The sequence below is a fragment of the Pseudoliparis swirei genome, unplaced genomic scaffold (genome assembly GCF_029220125.1).
Source record: "Pseudoliparis swirei isolate HS2019 ecotype Mariana Trench unplaced genomic scaffold, NWPU_hadal_v1 hadal_26, whole genome shotgun sequence".
NCBI classification, from domain to species: Eukaryota; Metazoa; Chordata; class Actinopteri; order Perciformes; family Liparidae; genus Pseudoliparis; species Pseudoliparis swirei.
The window spans coordinates 724,829-744,156 of NW_026613262.1; the positions used below are offsets into that span (position 1 = coordinate 724,829).

At 44.3% G+C, this 19,328-nt stretch overlaps 3 protein-coding genes and 1 pseudogene across 3 annotated transcripts; 3 read left to right on the forward strand and 1 right to left on the reverse strand.

Annotated features, from left to right (window-relative positions):
• Positions 1–3,173: 3,173 nt before the first annotated feature.
• On the forward strand, positions 3,174–4,993 carry LOC130191034 (E3 ubiquitin-protein ligase TRIM39-like; annotated as a pseudogene).
• A 6,858-nt stretch (positions 4,994–11,851) lies between these two features.
• LOC130191008 (mitochondrial import receptor subunit TOM20 homolog) lies at positions 11,852–12,844 on the reverse strand. Its single transcript, XM_056410680.1, has 3 exons — positions 12,831–12,844; positions 12,089–12,314; positions 11,852–11,956 (listed from the first exon to the last, which is right to left on the reverse strand). Exons 1-3 carry the CDS (start codon positions 12,842–12,844, stop codon positions 11,852–11,854), a joined length of 345 nt encoding a protein of 114 aa, XP_056266655.1.
• Positions 12,845–16,297: 3,453 nt separating this feature from the next.
• On the forward strand, positions 16,298–17,050 carry LOC130191066 (E3 ubiquitin/ISG15 ligase TRIM25-like; the record flags this gene model as incomplete). The annotated part of the gene is made up of 1 exon (XM_056410733.1): positions 16,298–17,050. A coding segment is annotated over exon 1 (753 nt), but the record flags the coding sequence as incomplete, so codon positions are not given.
• A 16-nt stretch (positions 17,051–17,066) lies between these two features.
• LOC130191076 (E3 ubiquitin-protein ligase TRIM39-like) lies at positions 17,067–18,019 on the forward strand (the record flags this gene model as incomplete). Its single annotated transcript, XM_056410747.1, has 1 exon — positions 17,067–18,019. A coding segment is annotated over one exon (876 nt), but the record flags the coding sequence as incomplete, so codon positions are not given.
• Positions 18,020–19,328: the final 1,309 nt, after the last annotated feature.

Genomic DNA, 19,328 nt, shown 5'->3' on the forward strand with positions numbered 1-19,328 from the left:
CCTTTGTGTCTGCACAAAAACAAGCACCAGACGAAATGGTCGTGCACAAGAGAATGGTGCATAAAGGACTGGTGTATACCGGCAGAAACTACACCCTCAGTAAGAGACGCAGTGACTGTTTTGCAAAGCTCAGCGATGGTGTTTATGGTGAAATTCAGAATATCATATCCCTTCCTTCAGAAGAAGGTACAGAAATTGTTGTATTGTTCAAAAAGCTTCATACACAAACTTCCTTTCCTTTATCACAAGGTTATGGGTTTGTAACACATATCCGACTCGTTAGTGGAGCACTTCTTTCTCCAGTGTGTCTGATTCCAGTTGACAGGTTAGAGCAGAAATGCATGATTTTAAAAACAAGTGATCAGATGTACATTTGTGACTTCCCAAATGCATATGAGAGAGACTAGTCTGACTAGACTGAATCAAAGATGGTCATTCTCGCTTGCATTCATTTTTAGTTGGCTAAGTATACTTTCTCAGGTGGAGTTTAGGCTCAGTTTATGCTGGGATGTACAAATGTGATGTGGAGACATGTGTATGTACCTGTGCTTTCTTTGTTGTAATGTACTGAACTATATGTCATTTGACAGCCAGATAAACACCATCCAAACATCACAACTTTGAAGACTGTCTGCTTCTTGAAGGGTGAAACTAAATCGTAAAAAAAACACAATCAATTCTCTCTGCTTGTTTGCAGGTATGTTCTGCTTGCTATAACATGTACAGATGCATATTATGTAGATACATGAAAGCAATCTCTTACAAGAATTAAGGTTTTACAGGCTTTACGTATCAATTGTGATTTTAACTTTATACATCATTTATTGCATCAAACTTGTAATATGTCTTCAGTCATATGTTTATCTAGTTTTAACTTTCATGAACTCTCGCTGGCCAAAGAACAACTGCAGTCATTAACAATAGTAATTCAGCAAACTTCTACCATAAACTTCAGAAAATATAATATTGTAAAAAAATAATGCAGTGTAGATAAGAACGAAATAAGACAATACATACCGACGATGGCACCATGAGGCATATGATGTGTGCAGATAGAGCTTGATTAATCAAATACCAACACATATGACCAGCTTCATTTCTGAGTTCTTGCTGGTGGACCAGCTTCACCAGCAAGGCCACCCTGGTGGACCAGCATTATTAATGAGTTCTTGCTGGTGGACCAGCAACATTTATGAGTTCCTGCTGGTGGACCAGCTTCACCAGCAAGGCCACCCTGGTGGACCAGCATTATTAATGAGTTCTTGCTGGTGGACCAGCATCATTTATGAGTAAATACTGGTGGACCAGCTTCACCAGCAAGGCCACCCTTGTGGACCAGCATTATTAATGAGTTCTTGCTGGTGGACCAGCATCATTTATGAGTAAATACTGGTGGACCAGCTTCACCAGCAAGGCCACCCTTGTGGACCAGCATTATTAATTAGTTCTTGCTGGTGGACCAGCATCATTAATGAGTTTTTGATGGTGGACCAGCATCATCTATGAGTTCCTGCTGGTGGACCAGCATCATTTATGAGTTCTTGCTGGTGGACCAGCATCATTTATGAGTTCTTGCTGGTGGACCAGCATCAAACCAGCATAAACCAGCATAAACCAGCATAGACCAGCACAAACCAGCATAGACCAGCATAGAAAGTATGCTGGTCTATGCTGGTTTTTCTAGCAGGGTGGGACGGCCTCTGGGTCCGGACCGGGACCGCGGTCCGCCAGTTAGTGACCTGTGGTCTACACCTTCACAGAGCTATATTTTATTTATGATAATATACTGTATCTAATTACACAAGGCCATTTTAGGACCTAGGTGAAATAACTGTTTAGGGAAAACTGCTTTTAATGCTGGCATACTAACCATTTGTTGTTACTTTGTAGATATTACAATACATTTGGAAATGATAGCAATGTTGTTGGACTTTAAAAGCAGTGTATATGGTTTGGCACAGGCATATTTTGAGTTCTGATATTGGGCTTGTTTTTTGGGCTTGTTTTATTGGCCATTGGGCTGGTTTTGTCACACAGACCTGGCAACCCTGGCTGCAGGTAAGAGGCGGAGCCACCCTGAAGAGGAGAGCTGCTGCGTCACACCCCGGAAACCACACGTTGGTCCGGCAGAAACACTGCAGCGGAGACGAGTCTCTGCTTTTCTCTCAATTCAAAGTGACTTCATCAGAGTCTCTTACAAACACTGGTGAGTACATCTGATTATATTTACACCTGTAACCACCGGGATTAACGCAACACCTTAGCTTTAGGGCTCGATCTCACCAGCCGCTTCAAACACGCCGTGGTAAAAACGTGCCTGTGGAGTGCGCGCGCAGCCGGGCGATACAACTTCATTTACAAAATGGAGTCAAGCAGACGTCGCGCTCTTGCTGTGTTGTGGGATGAAGAGGAGGAGAACGCCCCATAAAAGCGGAGGTTATACCGCTAATATGAGTGTCTCGTCGGGGTTTGCCTTTTACTTTTGAATTTCCCGCCGTTCATACCACAAGAAAACAGGAAGGAGAGCCCGCCTCCTGCTTGATCTGATTGGCTGCCTTCGGCCTCTTGCATGATCCGATTGGCTGCATTGGGCCTCTTGTTTTTGTGCTCAAATCTTTTATTGGTTTTCGAAATATATGCAAAAGAAAAGATGAACACACTACATATACAAAGATACTCAGACAAAAACCATACACAAAATAAATTATATATATATATACGGTTAGACATGCAAAAACCTGCACACACAGTATTTTGCTGATTCATTCATCAACAGTTTTAGAGTAGTCTCATTCATTCTTTTGGCCAAATCTAGTTTTATTCAGATGCGAAGAAAATGAGATTGCTGTATTCCTTATGCAACCTCTGATGGCACTCTATAGAATACACGGATCATTAGTGGTCCCAGCATTTTCTGAAATATAAACAGTAAAGGCATCTCTAAAGTAGGTGCAAAACTCGTTATTTCTTCATTATTTCTGCTGTTCTTTAACTCACTTTTGACTTATTCTGTGCTCCTTTGCAAGAGGAGCGAGGTTGAGTCTGTCGGCACGACTTTGATCTTGTTTCTTAATTAAAAGACATACAAATAATTACACCGTTTTTTCCCCTTTTCAACAAATAATGAAACTATTTTTAATATAATGTTCTTTTCTTCCTCAATGTGTGTAGATATGGCTTCTGCAAACTTTCTGCTGTCTGAAGATCAGTTCCTGTGCTCCGTCTGTCTGGATGTGTTCACTGATCCAGTCACAACACCATGTGGACACAACTTCTGCAAAAAGTGCATCAATGATTACTGGAATACCAACAACCAGAACATGTGTCCGATGTGTACAAAGGTTTTCTTCTCAAGACCAGAGCTGCTCGTCAACACTTTGTTCTCTGAGATGGTTTCTCAGTTCAGACAGTCGACTCAGCAGAAAGCCAGCAGCAGCAGCTCAGAGCAACAAGAGTCCAGACCAGGAGAAGTTCCCTGTGACGTCTGCACTGGAACCAAACTGAAGGCCCTGAAGTCCTGCCTGGTGTGTCTGGCCTCCTACTGTGAGACTCACCTGGAGCCTCACCTGACAGCTTCACGCCTGAAGAGACATCAGCTGATGGACCCTGTGGAGAACCTGGAAGACAGGATGTGTCTGAAGCACGATAAACCTCTGGAGCTGTTCTGTAGGACCGACCAGACGCGTGTGTCTGCATGCTCTGCACTGTGTTGGACCACAAGATGCACAATGTTGTTCCTCTGAAACAAGAATGTGAAGGAAAGAAGGTGGAGCTGCAGAAGACAGAGGCTGAAACTCAGGAGATGATCCAGAAGAGACGCCTGAAGATTCAGGAGGTCCAACACAACGTGAAGCTCAGTGAGGAAGATGCAGACCGAGAGAAAGCAGAAGGTGTTCAGGTCTTCACTGGTCTGAAGGAGTCTGTGGAGAGAAAACTGAACGAGCTCATCACTACGATAGAAGAGAAGCAGAGAAGCACCAAGAAACAGGCTGAAGACGCCATCAGAGAGATGGAACAGGAGATCTCTGATCTGATGAAGAGGAGCACTGAGGTGGAGAAGCTCTCCCTCTCTGAAGACCACCTCCTCCAGAGTGTCCAGTCCCTCAACATCCACCATCCACCACCCACCAAGGACTGGTCTCAGGTCAGTGTTCCTCCAGCATCACATGAGGGGACTGTGAGGAGAGCTGTGTCTCAGCTGGAGGAGACGCTCAGCAACACGATGAAGACGCTGGTTGAAGTGAAGATAAAGAAACTGGTTGAAGTGAAGATGAAGAAGCTGGTTCCTGAAACTGAGATGAAGAGGGTCCAGAAGTTTGCAGTGGACGTGACTCTTGATCCTGAAACAGCTCATCATAACCTCATCCTGTCTGATGACGGGAAACAAGTGAAACGTGCTCAGGTACAGCAGCCACGTCTCCCCGACAATCCACAGAGGTTCTCTCTCGGTCCCTGTGTTTTAGGAACACAGAAGTTCTCTTCAGAAAAACTTTATTACGAGGTTCAAGTTAAACAAAAGACTGAATGGATTTTAGGAGTGACCAGAGAGTCGGCCAACAGGAAGGGACAAATCACACTGAGTCCTGAGAATGGTTACTGGACTATACGGGTGAGAAATGGAAACGAGTATAAAGCTCTTGATGATCCTTCAGTTCTTCTCTCCCTGAAGTCTGGGCCTCAGAAGGTGGGGGTGTTTGTGGACTATGAGGAGGGTCTGGTCTCCTTCTATGACGTAGAAGCTGCAGCTCTCATCTACTCCTTTACTGGCTGCTCCTTCAAGGAGAAACTCCTCCCATTCTTCGGTCCTGGTCGTTATCATGATGGTATAAACTCTGCTCCTCTGATCATCTCTCCTGTTGGAGTAAACTAATCACTTCTCTCACGTCCTTCAAGGGAAAATATTTAAACTCAACCCTGTGTGGTCTACACCTCATCTTCTACACCTCGTCTCCTCCACTTCATCATCTTCTCCACCTCATCTCCTCCACCTCATCTTCTCCTCATCTCCTCCACTCCACCTCATCTTCTCCACCTCATCTCCTCCACCTCATCTTCTCCACCTCGTCTTCTAACTGTAGGGATGCACAGATACTCGTACACATGCAGCCTCGTTCCCTCGAGGTTTTCTCCATCAACTTTTCTCTGAGAGGTTGTCGGCTGTCTGTCTGGAATGATCTGTCAGGGTTTCCAGCAGAAACTAAATAGAAATACAACAAAAATATCTTTATTCTTTTGTATTTGTTTTTCTATCTGATGGGCAGCTGCAGACAACATATTCATTCAGAGTCCTCAGGATTCATTTAGGAGTAATACATATTACATGTTTATAGTGTCTCCAGAATAAAGTTTGTCTCCTTGTGATACTGAACATAACAAGTTAAACAAAGGAGAAAAGATGTCAACGGAGTTTAAAACTTCATTTAAAAAGGGGTTTAATTGATGACTCGTCACTTTGGACTTTTTATTTTGTTTGTGAAAACTGGTGAGATGACTCGAGTCCAAGACATCTGTAAATATAGGATTGTTGAGTTACAACTGCAAAATAAAGTTATCGCAAAGCATTGTGGGATTCCAGGCGATGCAGAAACTTGAATTGTTGAATGTCTTTACCTGATTCTTAACTTTTTGTTCACGTTATTTGGCCTGAAATGCGAAGGCCACGCCCGACAGTGACCCGTGGCGAGCAGCGATTGGCCGGATGACGTGTGACATCGGCCTCAGGAAAACTTAGTTTGACTGAACTTTGTAAAATGTTCAACTGCAAAGTTTTTACAATCATCAAACTTGCCAAACACCAATAAAAAGTTGAAGTGAAACGTGGTTGTCTGACTTCTTGTATGTATTGTTAAATATGGTTGTTAATGTGTAAATAGTTTTAAATCTGGATGAATACATCGTGCTTATTAATAAAATGTACATAATGTATGCTTTTTTTATAGGTACATTTGATTTTCTGATTAATATGAATATAAAACAATTATTATTTAATAGTTTTATAAATACTGTATAAAACTCAACCTTTTATTTCCAAACTCAACCTCAATCATCACCGACTCAATCCTGAATCAGGAAACAGAGACATCCAAAAATATGCTTCTTCAATATAGAATCATATAAAAACTGTTTATTTAATTCTTCCCCTCCACTTTGAAAGAGAAGAAGAGATCACAGAACTATTTACACATCTGCAACATGGAGGAGACAATAACAAGGATGTGGTACAAGCACCAGGTCACGTCTTTCACAATAAAAGCACAGGAATCCTTGACCATTCTATAAAAACACACTAAAAAATAAAAATAATAAAGTGTAGAGTTATGAAATATAAACAGTAAAGGCATCTCTAAAGTAGGTGCAAAACTCATTATTTCTTCATTATTTCTGCTGTTCTTTAACTCACTTTTGACTTATTCTGTGCTCCTTTGCAAGAGGAGCGAGGTTGAAGTCTGTCGGCGACTTTGATCTTGTTTCTTAATTAAAGACATACAAATAATTACACCGTTTTTCCCCTTTTCAACAAATAATGAAACTATTTTTAATATAATGTTCTTTTCTTCCTCAATGTGTAGATATGGCTTTACAAACTTTCTGCTGTCTGAAGATCAGTTCCTGTGCTCCGTCTGTCTGGATGTGTTCACTGATCCAGTCACAACACCATGTGGACACAACTTCTGCAAAAAGTGCATCAATGATTACTGGAATACCAACAACCAGAACATGTGTCCGATGTGTACAAAGGTTTTCTTCTCAAGACCAGAGCTGCTCGTCAACACTTTGTTCTCTGAGATGGTTTCTCAGTTCAGACAGTCGACTCAGCAGAAAGCCAGCAGCAGCAGCTCAGAGCAACAAGAGTCCAGACCAGGAGAAGTTCCTGTGACGTCTGCACTGGAACCAAACTGAAGGCCCTGAAGTCCGGCCTGGTGTGTCTGGCCTCCTACTGTGAGACTCACCTGGAGCCTCACCTGACAGCTTCACCTGAAGAGACATCAGCTGATGGACCCTGTGGAGAACCTGGAAGACAGGATGTGTCTGAAGCACGATAAACCTCTGGAGCTGTTCTGTAGGACCGACCAGACGTGTGTCTGCATGCTCTGCACTGTGTTGGACCACAAGATGCACAATGTTGTTCCTCTGAAACAAGAATGTGAAGGAAAGAAGGTGGAGCTGCAGAAGACAGAGGCTGAAACTCAGGAGATGATCCAGAAGAGACGCCTGAAGATTCAGGAGGTCCAACACAACGTGAAGCTCAGTGAGGAAGATGCAGACCGAGAGAAAGCAGAAGGTGTTCAGGTCTTCACTGGTCTGAAGGAGTCTGTGGAGAGAAACTGAACAGGCTCATCACTACGATAGAAGAAGCAGAGAAGCACCAAGAAACAGGCTGAAGACGCCATCAGAGAGATGGAACAGGAGATCTCTGATCTGATGAAGAGGAGCACTGAGGTGGAAGCTCTCCTCTCTGAAGACCACCTCCACCTCCTCCAGAGTGTCCAGTCCCTCAACATCCACCATCCACCACCCACCAAGGACTGGTCTCAGGTCAGTGTTCCTCCAGCATCACATGAGGGGACTGTGAGGAGAGCTGTGTCTCAGCTGGAGGAGCTCAGCAACACGATGAAGACGCTAAAACTGGTTGAAGTGAAGATGAAGAAGCTGGTTCCTGAAACTGAGATGAAGAGGGTCCAGAAGTTTGCAGTGGACGTGACTCTTGATCCTGAAACAGCTCATCATAACCTCATCCTGTCTGATGACGGAAACAAGTGAAACGTGCTCAGGTAGAGCCACGTCTCCCGACAATCCACAGAGGTTCTCTCTCGGTCTCTGTGTTTTAGGAACACAGAAGTTCTTTTCAGAAAAACTTTATTACGAGGTTCAAGTTAAACAAAAGACTGAATGGATTTTAGGAGTGACCAGAGAGTCGGCCAACAGGAAGGACAAATCACACTGAGTCCTGAGAATGGTTACTGGACTATACGGTGAGAAATGGAAAAGTATAAAGCTCTTGATGATCCTTCAGTTCTTCTCTCCCTGAGGTCTGGGCCTCAGAAGGTGGGGTGTTTGTGGACTATGAGGAGGGTCTGGTCTCCTTCTATGACGTAGAAGCTGCAGCTCTCATCTACTCCTTTACTGGCTGCTCCTTCAAGGAGAAACTCCTCCCATTCTTCGGTCCTGGTCGTTATCATGATGGTATAAACTCTGCTCCTCTGATCATCTCTCCTGTTGGAGTAAACTAATCACTTCTCTCACGTCCTTCAAGGGAAAATATTTAAACTCAACCCTGTGTGGTCTACACCTCATCTTCTACACCTCGTCTTCTCGTCATCTTCTCCACCTCATCTCCTCCACTTCATCTCCTCCACCTCGTCTTCTCCACCTCATCTCCTCCACCTCATCTTCTCCACCTCATCTCCTCCTCCTCATCTTCTCCACCTCGTCTTCTAACTGTAGGGATGCACAGATACTCGTACACATGCAGCCTCGTTCCCTCGAGGTTTTCTCCATCAACTTTTCTCTGAGAGGTTGTCGGCTGTCTGTCTGGAATGATCTGTCAGGGTTTCCAGCAGAAACTAAATAGAAATACAACAAAAATATCTTTATTCTTTTGTATTTGTTTTTCTATCTGATGGGCAGCTGCAGACAACATATTCATTCAGAGTCCTCAGGATTCATTTAGGAGTAATACATATTACATGTTTATAGTGTCTCCAGAATAAAGTTTGTCTCCTTGTGATACTGAACATAACAAGTTAAACAAAGGAGAAAAGATGTCAACGGAGTTTAAAACTTCATTTAAAAAGGGGTTTAATTGATGACTCGTCACTTTGGACTTTTTATTTTGTTTGTGAAAACTGGTGAGATGACTCAAGAGTCCAAGACATCTGTAAATATAGGATTGTTGAGTTACAACTGCAAAATAAAGTTATCGCAAAGCATTGTGGGATTCCAGGCGATGCAGAAACTTGAATTGTTGAATGTCTTTACCTGATTCTTAACTTTTTGTTCACGTTATTTGGCCTGAAATGCGAAGGCCACGCCCGACAGTGACCCGTGGCGAGCAGCGATTGGCCGGATGACGTGTGACATCGGCCTCAGGAAAACTTAGTTTGACTGAACTTTGTAAAATGTTCAACTGCAAAGTTTTTACAATCATCAAACTTGCCAAACACCAATAAAAAGTTCAAGTGAAACGTGGTTGTCTGACTTCTTGTATGTATTGTTAAATATGGTTGTTAATGTGTGAATGGAATTTTAAATCTGGATGAATACATCGTGCTTATTAATAAAATGTACATAATGTATGCTTTTTTTATAGGTACATAAAATATGCTTCTTCAATATAGAATCATATAAAAACTGTTTATTTAATTCTTCCCCTCCACTTTGAAAGAGAAGAAGAGATCACAGAACTATTTACACATCTGCAACATGGAGGAGACAATAACAAGGATGTGGTACAAGCACCAGGTCACGTCTTTCACAATAAAAGCACAGGAATCCTTGACCATTCTATAAAAACACACTAAAAAATAAAAATAATAAAGTGTAGAGTTATGAATTAAATCCTTCAGACAGAAAACGGAAGAAGTCGGGAGTGGGATTAAGTTCTCGTGTTACAAATATAAAATAAATAAATTATTTATTCGTTTTATAATCCAGAATTCAGAGCTCGTCCGTTGCCTCCGCGCGGCTCTCAACATGGCGGCGCGTTGTCGTCTGCTCAGGTAGACGTCGCCCCACGGGGTCTTTACGGTGATGCTCCGAGTGTCACGGAGGAACAACAACAACAACAACAGTAAACGCCTGCACAGGTGAAAACAGAAGCAGGTGCTTCGGTTTGCGTCTGTTTATTAAAAAGTTGACGTCTCGGGAATGTTTTAAAAGTCGGATCGTCGTGAGAGAAAAAGTCAGATGAGCGACATTTAAACGTTTTTAACGTAAAACTGACGGAGCCAGAACAACCTGCCCGGCCGCAGAACACCGAGAAGTGTTTTTTTAAAAGTCGTCGGGGTCAAGCAGGAAAGTTAGGAAGAGACTCGTCTTCTTCAACTCCCGTACGAACCGTTTGAACACGCTCTGACCTCTGGGATTAATAATATCAACAAAGTAAACAGATTAATCATTAGGAACATTGAGCGTGACAAAAGGACAGACAGTGACAGATTCAGACCCCGCCTCCTCACACGAGGTCGGATCAGCCAATCAGCACAAAGCAATGCAGAGATTGGTGTGTGTGTGTGTGTGTGTGTGTGTGTGTCTTTGTGGGATTATGATCATAATGCACCATCACACCATGAATAAATGTGCAGTTACACGTGACTCTCCCTTCCTTCTCTGGGCGTCTTCGGTCAGGAATGCTTTGTTCCAATATGACATTTTCACTTTGAGTTCTCGGTATCTGACACACGGCTTTAGCCGAGACACGGGCGTCCTGCCGGGCGTCTCATCCAATCACCGCCGTGTTGACCCGACCTCGACAACCGCTGTAAACAAACAACAACAGAGGCGTGAAGGCAGGAGCTTCCAGACTTCTTCACGCTCCCATCAAACCGTCTCCAGAGGCTCAGCGGGGCAAAGTTCGCGAGTCCCTCCCTCCTCGAGAATCGTCGCCCTTCAAAATAAAAGCCCCCGCTCAGGCGTAGAGACCAGCTCGGGATCTGGCCCCTGCACCCGGTGCCGTTGGTGCTGTCCGAGCACTGGAACTGGAAGGTCACCTTGCCGCACTGCACCTCCGTCCGCCTCCTGGCGAAGTAGCTCAGCTCGTTGCCGTCCAGCACCGCGCTGGCGGTGTAGAAGGTGTCGGATCTGCACCCGGTAGCTCGACCACAAGGTGCTGCAGCTGCTCGATCTGCGGGTGGTGAAGGCGACCAGCGAAGGTGCTGCTGGGCCGTCCGAGAAGTACTCGATGACCCGGCTGGGCCACTGCGGTACATTCTGGGCGCTGTAGCCGAGCGCGGCGAAGACGAACTGGATGCTGTCGCAGCGGCCGCGGTACCGCCACTGGTTGCTGCGGTAGGCGCAGCACTGGAAGCGGCGTGATATGTTCGTCATGAAGGTGGAAAACATTTCGTTAATGCCGTCGAAATCCTAAATGAAGGCTGGAGCAAGCTGCTCCCCCGTCATGTGTCAAAAGACACGCTCACTCCTGTGTGTAGTTATGTGTGTCCTTATCGTAACAAAACAACAGGTAAGTCATGTTTAATCTGGACAGTGAGTGCTGCACAGGGTAGAGTATAGTTACGAGGATATATGTTGATCCGTAGTCTCGAATATAAAACATAAGAGATGTGAAGACAGCACAAAGTCTTGTTGTGGTATCACAACTTAATCTGAGTCGATCACAGTTTCCCAGCTGACAGCGGTGGCGAGCTGGGTGTAAACAACGGGCATGCTTCATTACACACTGTATGAAGAGTAAACTGGTCTCACATCGACTTGACGTCAGATAACGTATAACATAAATATCAGACTGACAACAAGAGCATTTTGTCAAGTATTTATTGAAGTTAGTCGTATATTGAACAGGCACCAGCAGAGTCACCTACTTTGTCCTCGCTCCGTGTCTCGGCGTCTCAACTACAGCCTCCGAACAGGTATCACATTTTACAGCAAAGTCATCCGTGTTTAGTCTTTAAAACATTAGCGTTACATAAAAGAACGTGACAGAGAGGCTAGCGATGAAATGTGCATTTCCTAGTTAGTCAGACGGGTCCTGAGAGGCAACTCGAGGCCACTCCCTACGGCACATCTGCCTCATGCAGCGTACCAAAACCAGTTAATTCAAAACCAGTTAATACCGCACACCGGAAGTGATGGGCGTCGGCCGGCGTGATGGAGGCGAGGCGTTGGCGAGGCGTCACGGAGGGTCCACGTGAGGAAGAGGAGGAGGTGGAGGGCTCGGGGGCGGTCTCCTCCTGGTCCTCATGTCGCCCTCGCTCAGACTCTGGCCGCTCACGATCCGCTGCAGGACCGGAGCACAACACAGCGGGTTAGTCTCTCTTCTCGGTGGCCCGTCGTTATCTTCTGCTCCCGCTTGTTCGCGTGGAGAACCGGGGACTCGCGGAGGTCCGAGAGGAGCGCTGGGCCCGCCTACCTGGCTGATGCTGGGCAGCTTGGTGAGCAGCATCTGGAAGACGGGCGGAGGCAGAGTCTGCTGCAGCACCTGCAGCAGCTGCTGCGGCTGACCGCACACGGCGATGGCGTTGGTCAGGTGGTCCACGCCTTTCTCTAGTCGCCTGTGGAGCGCAGCACAGACACGAGGCGTGAAGACGAGCACTCGGGGCGTCTCACAGGAAGCCCCTCTTCTTCTTCTTCTTCTTCTTTTTAGGCGGCTGGCATCCAAACTGGTGCATTACCGCCACCTACTGCCTTTCTTTGCGAACTAGAAATATCTAGCACTTTATCCCCTCAAAAAGAAAATAAATAAAATTAAAATAAACGAAACTAAGAAGGGAGCCCTGTCAACTTCAGTGCCCTAAATTCTTCTCTTCAACCCTGTCTCCTTCAGATACTGCAGCACCCTTCCTGCCCCCAAGGATAATGCATCCCTCAATTGCACCCCTCCTCCTGCCAGCCTCCTCTTCAACCTGCCTCGCTTCTAAATTTCTGGCAATGCCACATGACATGATCCACCGTTTCTGCTGTCTTGCAGTACTCGCACAGTCCGGTTGGGTGTTTTTTAATTAAGTGCATTGTTTTGTTTAGCTTTGTATGTCCAGTGGTGTAAAGTAGTTTTTTTGGGTATCTGTACTTTATTTTACTACTTATATTTCTGTTTACTTTTACTTTTACTTCACTACATTTTGCAATGAAAACTTGTACTTTTACTCCGATACATTTCCTGAAACATTATCGTTACTGTTACTACGGAAAAAATAATCATGAGAAACATCGGGACTGTTGTGGAACACACCGAGCGCACCTGAACGCATACGAACACCAGGTTGGGGATCAGTGGTCCTTGCGCGTGTTTTCTCTTCCCAGTGATGCCCAGGATGCGGCGGCTACAGATACGACTCATTTCATGTGGAGCAGCAATGAAGCTACTCGAACAACCACGGGGACCAAGATCAACGTCCGTGGCCATATTTGGGCGAACTCTTTTCTTTTGTCGGAGTGAAAGTTTCTTCCTACAGGATGAAGTGCCTCTCATGCCGACCGAAAGCTACGGAGATACTGGCCTTCAACAACTCACCAACCTCAGGAAACACATTGAGGTAAATTAAGATTAATCCCATGAGCCGCAACGTTAATGTTTAGTCATCATAAACCTGTTAAGATATCTAGCAGTGTTGCCCTCAGGATTGTAGTAAGTTATATCTTTGGCAGGAGAGGAGACAGGTGTCTGATTGTCCTACGCATGTTGTACGTTAGGCTAACGTTCGCTAGCTATCGTCAATTAAATGAGACAATTAGCGTGAGTGGAGCAGACGGATCTCTAGCGAGTTAATGAGCTGAAGAAGTGTTGACAGTTGTGAGAATTTGTTGATTTGAGTCGTCTTAGATATAATATAATGCTAATCATTACAGCATTATTATCATTATTTGTATTAATATTATAAGAGTGACGGTCCAGTAATGGCGACGATATTGATTTGGGACTGTTGTTGTGTTTAACTACAGAGATACAAGTACATATTCACAAATCAACTCTGGATGCACGGACAGTGCATGAAACTAAATGTATGAACCTCAAATTAAAACAAACTATTTTGTACAAAACTGTTGGTTGGGGTCATGACATGTTAGGAAGTGTTATTAATTCTATCATTTATATAATACCCTCACTTTATTTCAGGAATGGACTACATCAAGCAGCACATGGAAGAACCCTCCCTGCAGCTATGTGATGCCACCAGGTCCAGTTCATCTGATGAAGAGGACTTCTTCTTCGTCATCTCAAGCGCATGACAGCAGCAAACAGCTGGATGGAGACGTGGATCACGGTGACTTGTTGAAATCCTTCCCAACTGTGTGCTGCTGTCTGTGAAGCTAGACACACTCTACCTGCACCAGGGCCTGTGAAGCTAAACACACTCTACCTGCACCATCAGGGCCTGTGAAGCTAGACACACTCTACCTGCACCAGGGCCTGTGAAGCTAAACACACTCTACCTGCACCATCAGGGCCTGTGAAGCTAGACACACTCTACCTGCACAGGCCTGTGAAGCTAAGCACACTCTACCTGCACCATCAGGGCCTGTGAAGCTAGACACTCTACCTGCACCATCAGGGCCTGTGAAGCTAGACACACTCTACCTGCACCATCAGGGCCTGTGAAGCTAGACACACTCTACCTGCACCAGCAGGGCCTGTGAAGCTAGACACTCTACCTGCACCATCAGGGCCTGTGAAGCTAAACACACTCTACCTGCACCAGGGCCTGTGAAGCTAGACACACTCTACCTGCACCAGGGCCTGTGAAGCTAGACACACTCTACCTGCACCATCAGGGCCTGTGAAGCTAGACACACTCTACCTGCATCAGGGCCTGTGAAGCTAGACACACTCTACCTGCACCAGGTGAACGGCTCTTCAGCATCACAGGACTCGTCTTCAGCCCCAGAAGAGCGACACTGACATCTGGCCATTTTGAAAATCAACTTCTTTTGAAGATGAACAATACATTTTTCACTTTAAAGTGATGATTCTGGTTGTTACTTTTGGTTCTGCTTTTTTCTGTGTTAATTTTATATTTTAGTAATTTCATAGTATTCATATATTGCTAAGTTCATCCTATCTCATACTCCTTGTTTATGGCCACAGCACCCAAACAAATAAACTTCATAATTCTCAAAATTCTGACCTTGTTTTTTTTATTACCAGCATTTACTTTTACTTTCAATACTTAAGTACATTTAATATCAGAAAATTACTTTTGATACTTAAGTACAAAGAAAAATCAGATACTTTAATACTTTTACTCAAGTAGTATTCTCATAGGTGACTTTTACTTTTACTTGAGTAATTTTCCAGTCAAGTATCTTTACTTTTACTCAAGTATGACTTTTGGGTACTTTATACACCACTGCTTTTATGTATGTATGATGTGTATCGTCATTTGTAATAACTGATAATAATCTAATTATATCTCACCGGATTTAAAACAAAGGAGGCAAAAAGCCAGACGACTGTGTGAGTCTCAGGGAGGTGAAGGTGAGGTTTACACCCACAGAGCTGCAGGTAAGAGGCGGAGCCACCCTGAAGAGGAGAGCTGCTACACCCCGGAAACCACACGTTGGTCCGGCAGAAACACCGCAGCGGAGACGAGTCTCTGCTTTTCTCTCAATTCAAAGTGACTTCATCAGAGTCTCTTACGAACACTGGTGAGTACATCTGATTATATTTACACCTGTAACCACCGGGATTAACGCAACACCTTAGCTTTAGGGCTCGATCACACCAGCCGCTTCAAACGCCGTGGTAAAAACGTGCCTGTGGAGTGCGCGCGCAGCCGGGCGATACAACTTCATTTACAAAATGGAGGCAAGCAGCCGTCGCGCTCTTGCTGTGTTGTGGGATGAAGAGGAGGAGAACGACCCATAAAAGCGGAGGTTATACCGCTAATATGAGTGTCTCGTCGGGGTTTGCCTTTTACTTTTGAATTTCCCGCCGTTCATACCACACGAAAACAGGAAGGAGAGCCCGCCTCCTGCTTGATCTGATTGGCTGCCTTCGGCCTCCTGCTTGATCTGATTGGCTGCATTGAGCCTCTTGCTTGATCCGATTGGCTGCATTGGGCCTCTTGTTTTTGTGCTCAAATCTTTTATTGGTTTTCGAAATATATGCAAAAGAAAAGATGTACACACTGTACATATACAAAGATACTCATACAAAAAAAAAATATTATATATATACGGGTAGACATGCAAAAACCTGCACACAGTATTTTGCTGATTAATTCTTCAACATTTTTAGAGTAGTCTCATATTCATTCTTTTGGCCTAATCTAGTTTTATTCAGATGCGAAGAACATGAGATTGCTGTATTCCTTATGCAACCTTTGATGGCACTCTATAGAATACACGGATCATTAGTGGTCCCAACATTTTCTGAAATATAAACAGTAAAGGCATCTCTAAAGTAGGTGCAAAACTCATTATTTCTGCTGTTCTTTAACTCACTTTTGACTTATTCTGTGCTCCTTTGCAAGAGGAGCGAGGTTGAGTCTGTCGGCACGACTTTGATCTTGTTTCTTAATTCAAAGACATACAAATAATTACACCGTTTTTTTCCCCCTTTTCAACAAATAATGAAACTATTTTTAATATAATGTTCTTTTCTTCCTCAATGTGTGTAGATATGGCTTCTGCAAACTTTCTGCTGTCTGAAGATCAGTTCCTGTGCTCCGTCTGTCTGGATGTGTTCACTGATCCAGTCACAACACCATGTGGACACAACTTCTGCAAAAACTGCATCAATGATAACTGGAATACCAACAACCAGAACATGTGTCCACTGTGTCAAAAGGTTTTCTCAAGACCTGAGCTGCTCGTCAACACTTTGTTCTCTGGGATGGTTTCTCAGTTCAGACAGTCGACTCAGCAGAAAGCCAGCAGCAGCAGCTCAGAGCAACAAGAGTCCAGACCAGGAGAAGTTCCCTGTGACGTCTGCACTGGAACCAAACTGAAGGCCCTGAAGTCCTGCCTGGTGTGTCTGGTCTCCTACTGTGAGACTCACCTGGAGCCTCACCTGACAGCTTCATGCCTGAAGAGACATCAGCTGATGGACCCTGTGGAGAACCTGGAAGACAGGATGTGTCTGAAGCACGATAAACCTCTGGAGCTGTTCTGTAGGACCGACCAGACGTGTGTCTGCATGCTCTGCACTGTGTTGGACCACAAGATGCACAATGTTGTTCCTCTGAAACAAGAATGTGAAGGAAAGAAGGTGGAGCTGCAGAAGACAGAGGCTGAAACTCAGGAGATGATCCAGAAGAGACGACTGAAGATTCAGGAGGTCCAACACAACGTGAAGCTCAGTGAGGAAGATGCAGACCGAGAGAAAGCAGAAGGTGTTCAGGTCTTCACTGGTCTGAAGGAGTCTGTGGAGGAAACTGAAGGAGCTCATCACTACGATAGAAGAGAAGCAGAGAAGCACCAAGAAACAGGCTGAAGACGCCATCAGAGAGATGGAACAGGAGATCTCTGATCTGATGAAGAGGAGCACTGAGGTGGAGAAGCTCTCCCTCTCTGAAGACCACCTCCACCTCCTCCAGAGTGTCCAGTCCCTCAACATCCACCATCCACCACCCACCAAGGACTGGTCTCAGGTCAGTGTTCCTCCAGCATCACATGAGGGGACTGTGAGGAGAGCTGTGTCTCAGCTGGAGGAGACGCTCAGTAACATGATGAAGACGCTGGATGCTGAAGTTGAGATGAAGAGGGTCCAGAAGTTTGCAGTGGACGTGACTCTTGATTCTGAAACAGCTCATCATGACCTCATCCTGTCTGATGACAGGAAACAAGTAAAACGTGTTCAGGTAGAGCAGCCACGTCTCCCCGACAATCCACAGAGGTTCTCTTCTTGTCTCTGTGTTTTAGGAACACAGAAGTTCTCTTCAGAAAAACTTTATTATGAGGTTCAAGTTAAACGAAAGTCTGAATGGGATGTAGGAGTGGTCAGAGAGTCGGTCAACAGGAAGGGACTCATCACACTGAGTCCTGAAGGTGGTTACTGGGCTATATATTTGAGAAATGGAAATGAGTACAGAGCTGCTGACCCTTCAGTTCTTCTCTCCCTGAAGTCTGTCCCTCAGAAGGTGGGGGTGTTTGTGGACTATGAGGAGGGTCTGGTCTCCTTCTATGACGTAGAAGCTGCAGCTCTCATCTACTCCTTTACTGGCTGCTCCTTCAAGGAGAAACTCCTCCCATACTTCTATCCTGGTCTTTATCATGGTGGTAAAAACTCTGCTCCTCTGATCATCTCTCCTGTTGGAGTAAACTAATCACTTCTCTCACGTCCTTCAAGGGAAACTATTTAGACTCAACCCTGTGTGGTCTCCACCTCATCTCCTCCACCTCATCTTCTCCACTTCATCTTCTCCACTTCATCTTCTCCACCTCATCTTCTCCACCTCATCTCCTCCACCTCATCTTCTCCACCTCATCTCCTCCACCTCATCTCCTCCACCTCATCTCCACCTCATCTTCTACACTTCATCTTCTCCTCCTCGTCTTCTCCACCTCATCTCCTCCACCTCATCTTCTCCACCTCATCTCCTCCACCTCGTCTTCTAACTGTAGGGATGCACAGATACTCGTACACATGCAGCCTCGTTCCCTCGAGGTTTTCTCCATCAACTTTTCTCTGAGGTTGTCGGCTGTCTGTCTGGAATGATCTGTCAGGGTTTCCAGCAGAAACTAAATAGAAATACAACAAAAATATCTTCATTCTTTTGTATTTGTTTTTCTATCTGATGGGCAGCTGCAGACAACATATTCATTCAGAGTCCTCAGGATTCATTTAGGAGTAATACATATTACATGTTTATAGTGTCTCCAGAATAAAGTTTGTCTCCTTGTGATACTGAACATAACAAGTTAAACAAAGGAGAAAAGATGTCAACGGAGTTTAAAACTTCATTTAAAAAGGGGTTTAATTGATGACTCGTCACTTTGGACTTTTTTATTTGTTTTGAGAAAACTGGTGAGATGACTCAAGAGTCAAAGACATCTGTAAATATAGGATTGTTGAGTTAAAACTGTCAAATAAAGTTGTTGTTATCGCAAAACATTGTGGGATTCCAGGCAATGCAGAAACTTGAATTGTTGAATGTCTTTACCTGATTCTTAACTTTTTGTTCACGTTATTTGGCCTGAAACGCGAAGGCCACGCCCGACAGTGACCCGTGGCGAGCAGCGATTGGCCGGATGTCGTGTGACATCGGCCTCGGGAAAACTTAGTTTGACTGAACTTTGTAAAATGTTCAACTGCAAAGTTTTTACAATCAAACTTGCCAAACACCAATAAAAAGTTCAAGTGAAACGTGGTTGTCTGACTTCTTGTATGTATTGTTAAATATGGTTGTTAATGTGTGAATGGAATTTTAAATCTGGATGAATACATCGTGCTTCTTAATAAAATGTACATAATGTATGCTTTTTTATAGGTACATTTAATTTACTGATTAATATGAATATCAAACAATTATTATTAAATAGTTTTATAAATACTGTATAAAACTCAACCTTTAATTTCCAAACGTCATCCTCAATAATCACCGACTCAATCCTGGATCAGGAAACAGAGACATCCAAAAATATGCTTCTTCAATATAGAATCATATAAAAACTGTTTATTTAATTCTTCCCCTCCACTTTGAAAGAGAAGA

Bases quoted from the DNA above. Each gene is read 5' to 3' on its own strand.
- LOC130191008 (XM_056410680.1), bottom strand. The intron at 11,957-12,088 runs GTAGGCGGGCCC...CCGGTCCTGCAG, and splicing joins AGCTGCCCAGCATCAGCCAG to CGGATCGTGAGCGGCCAGAG.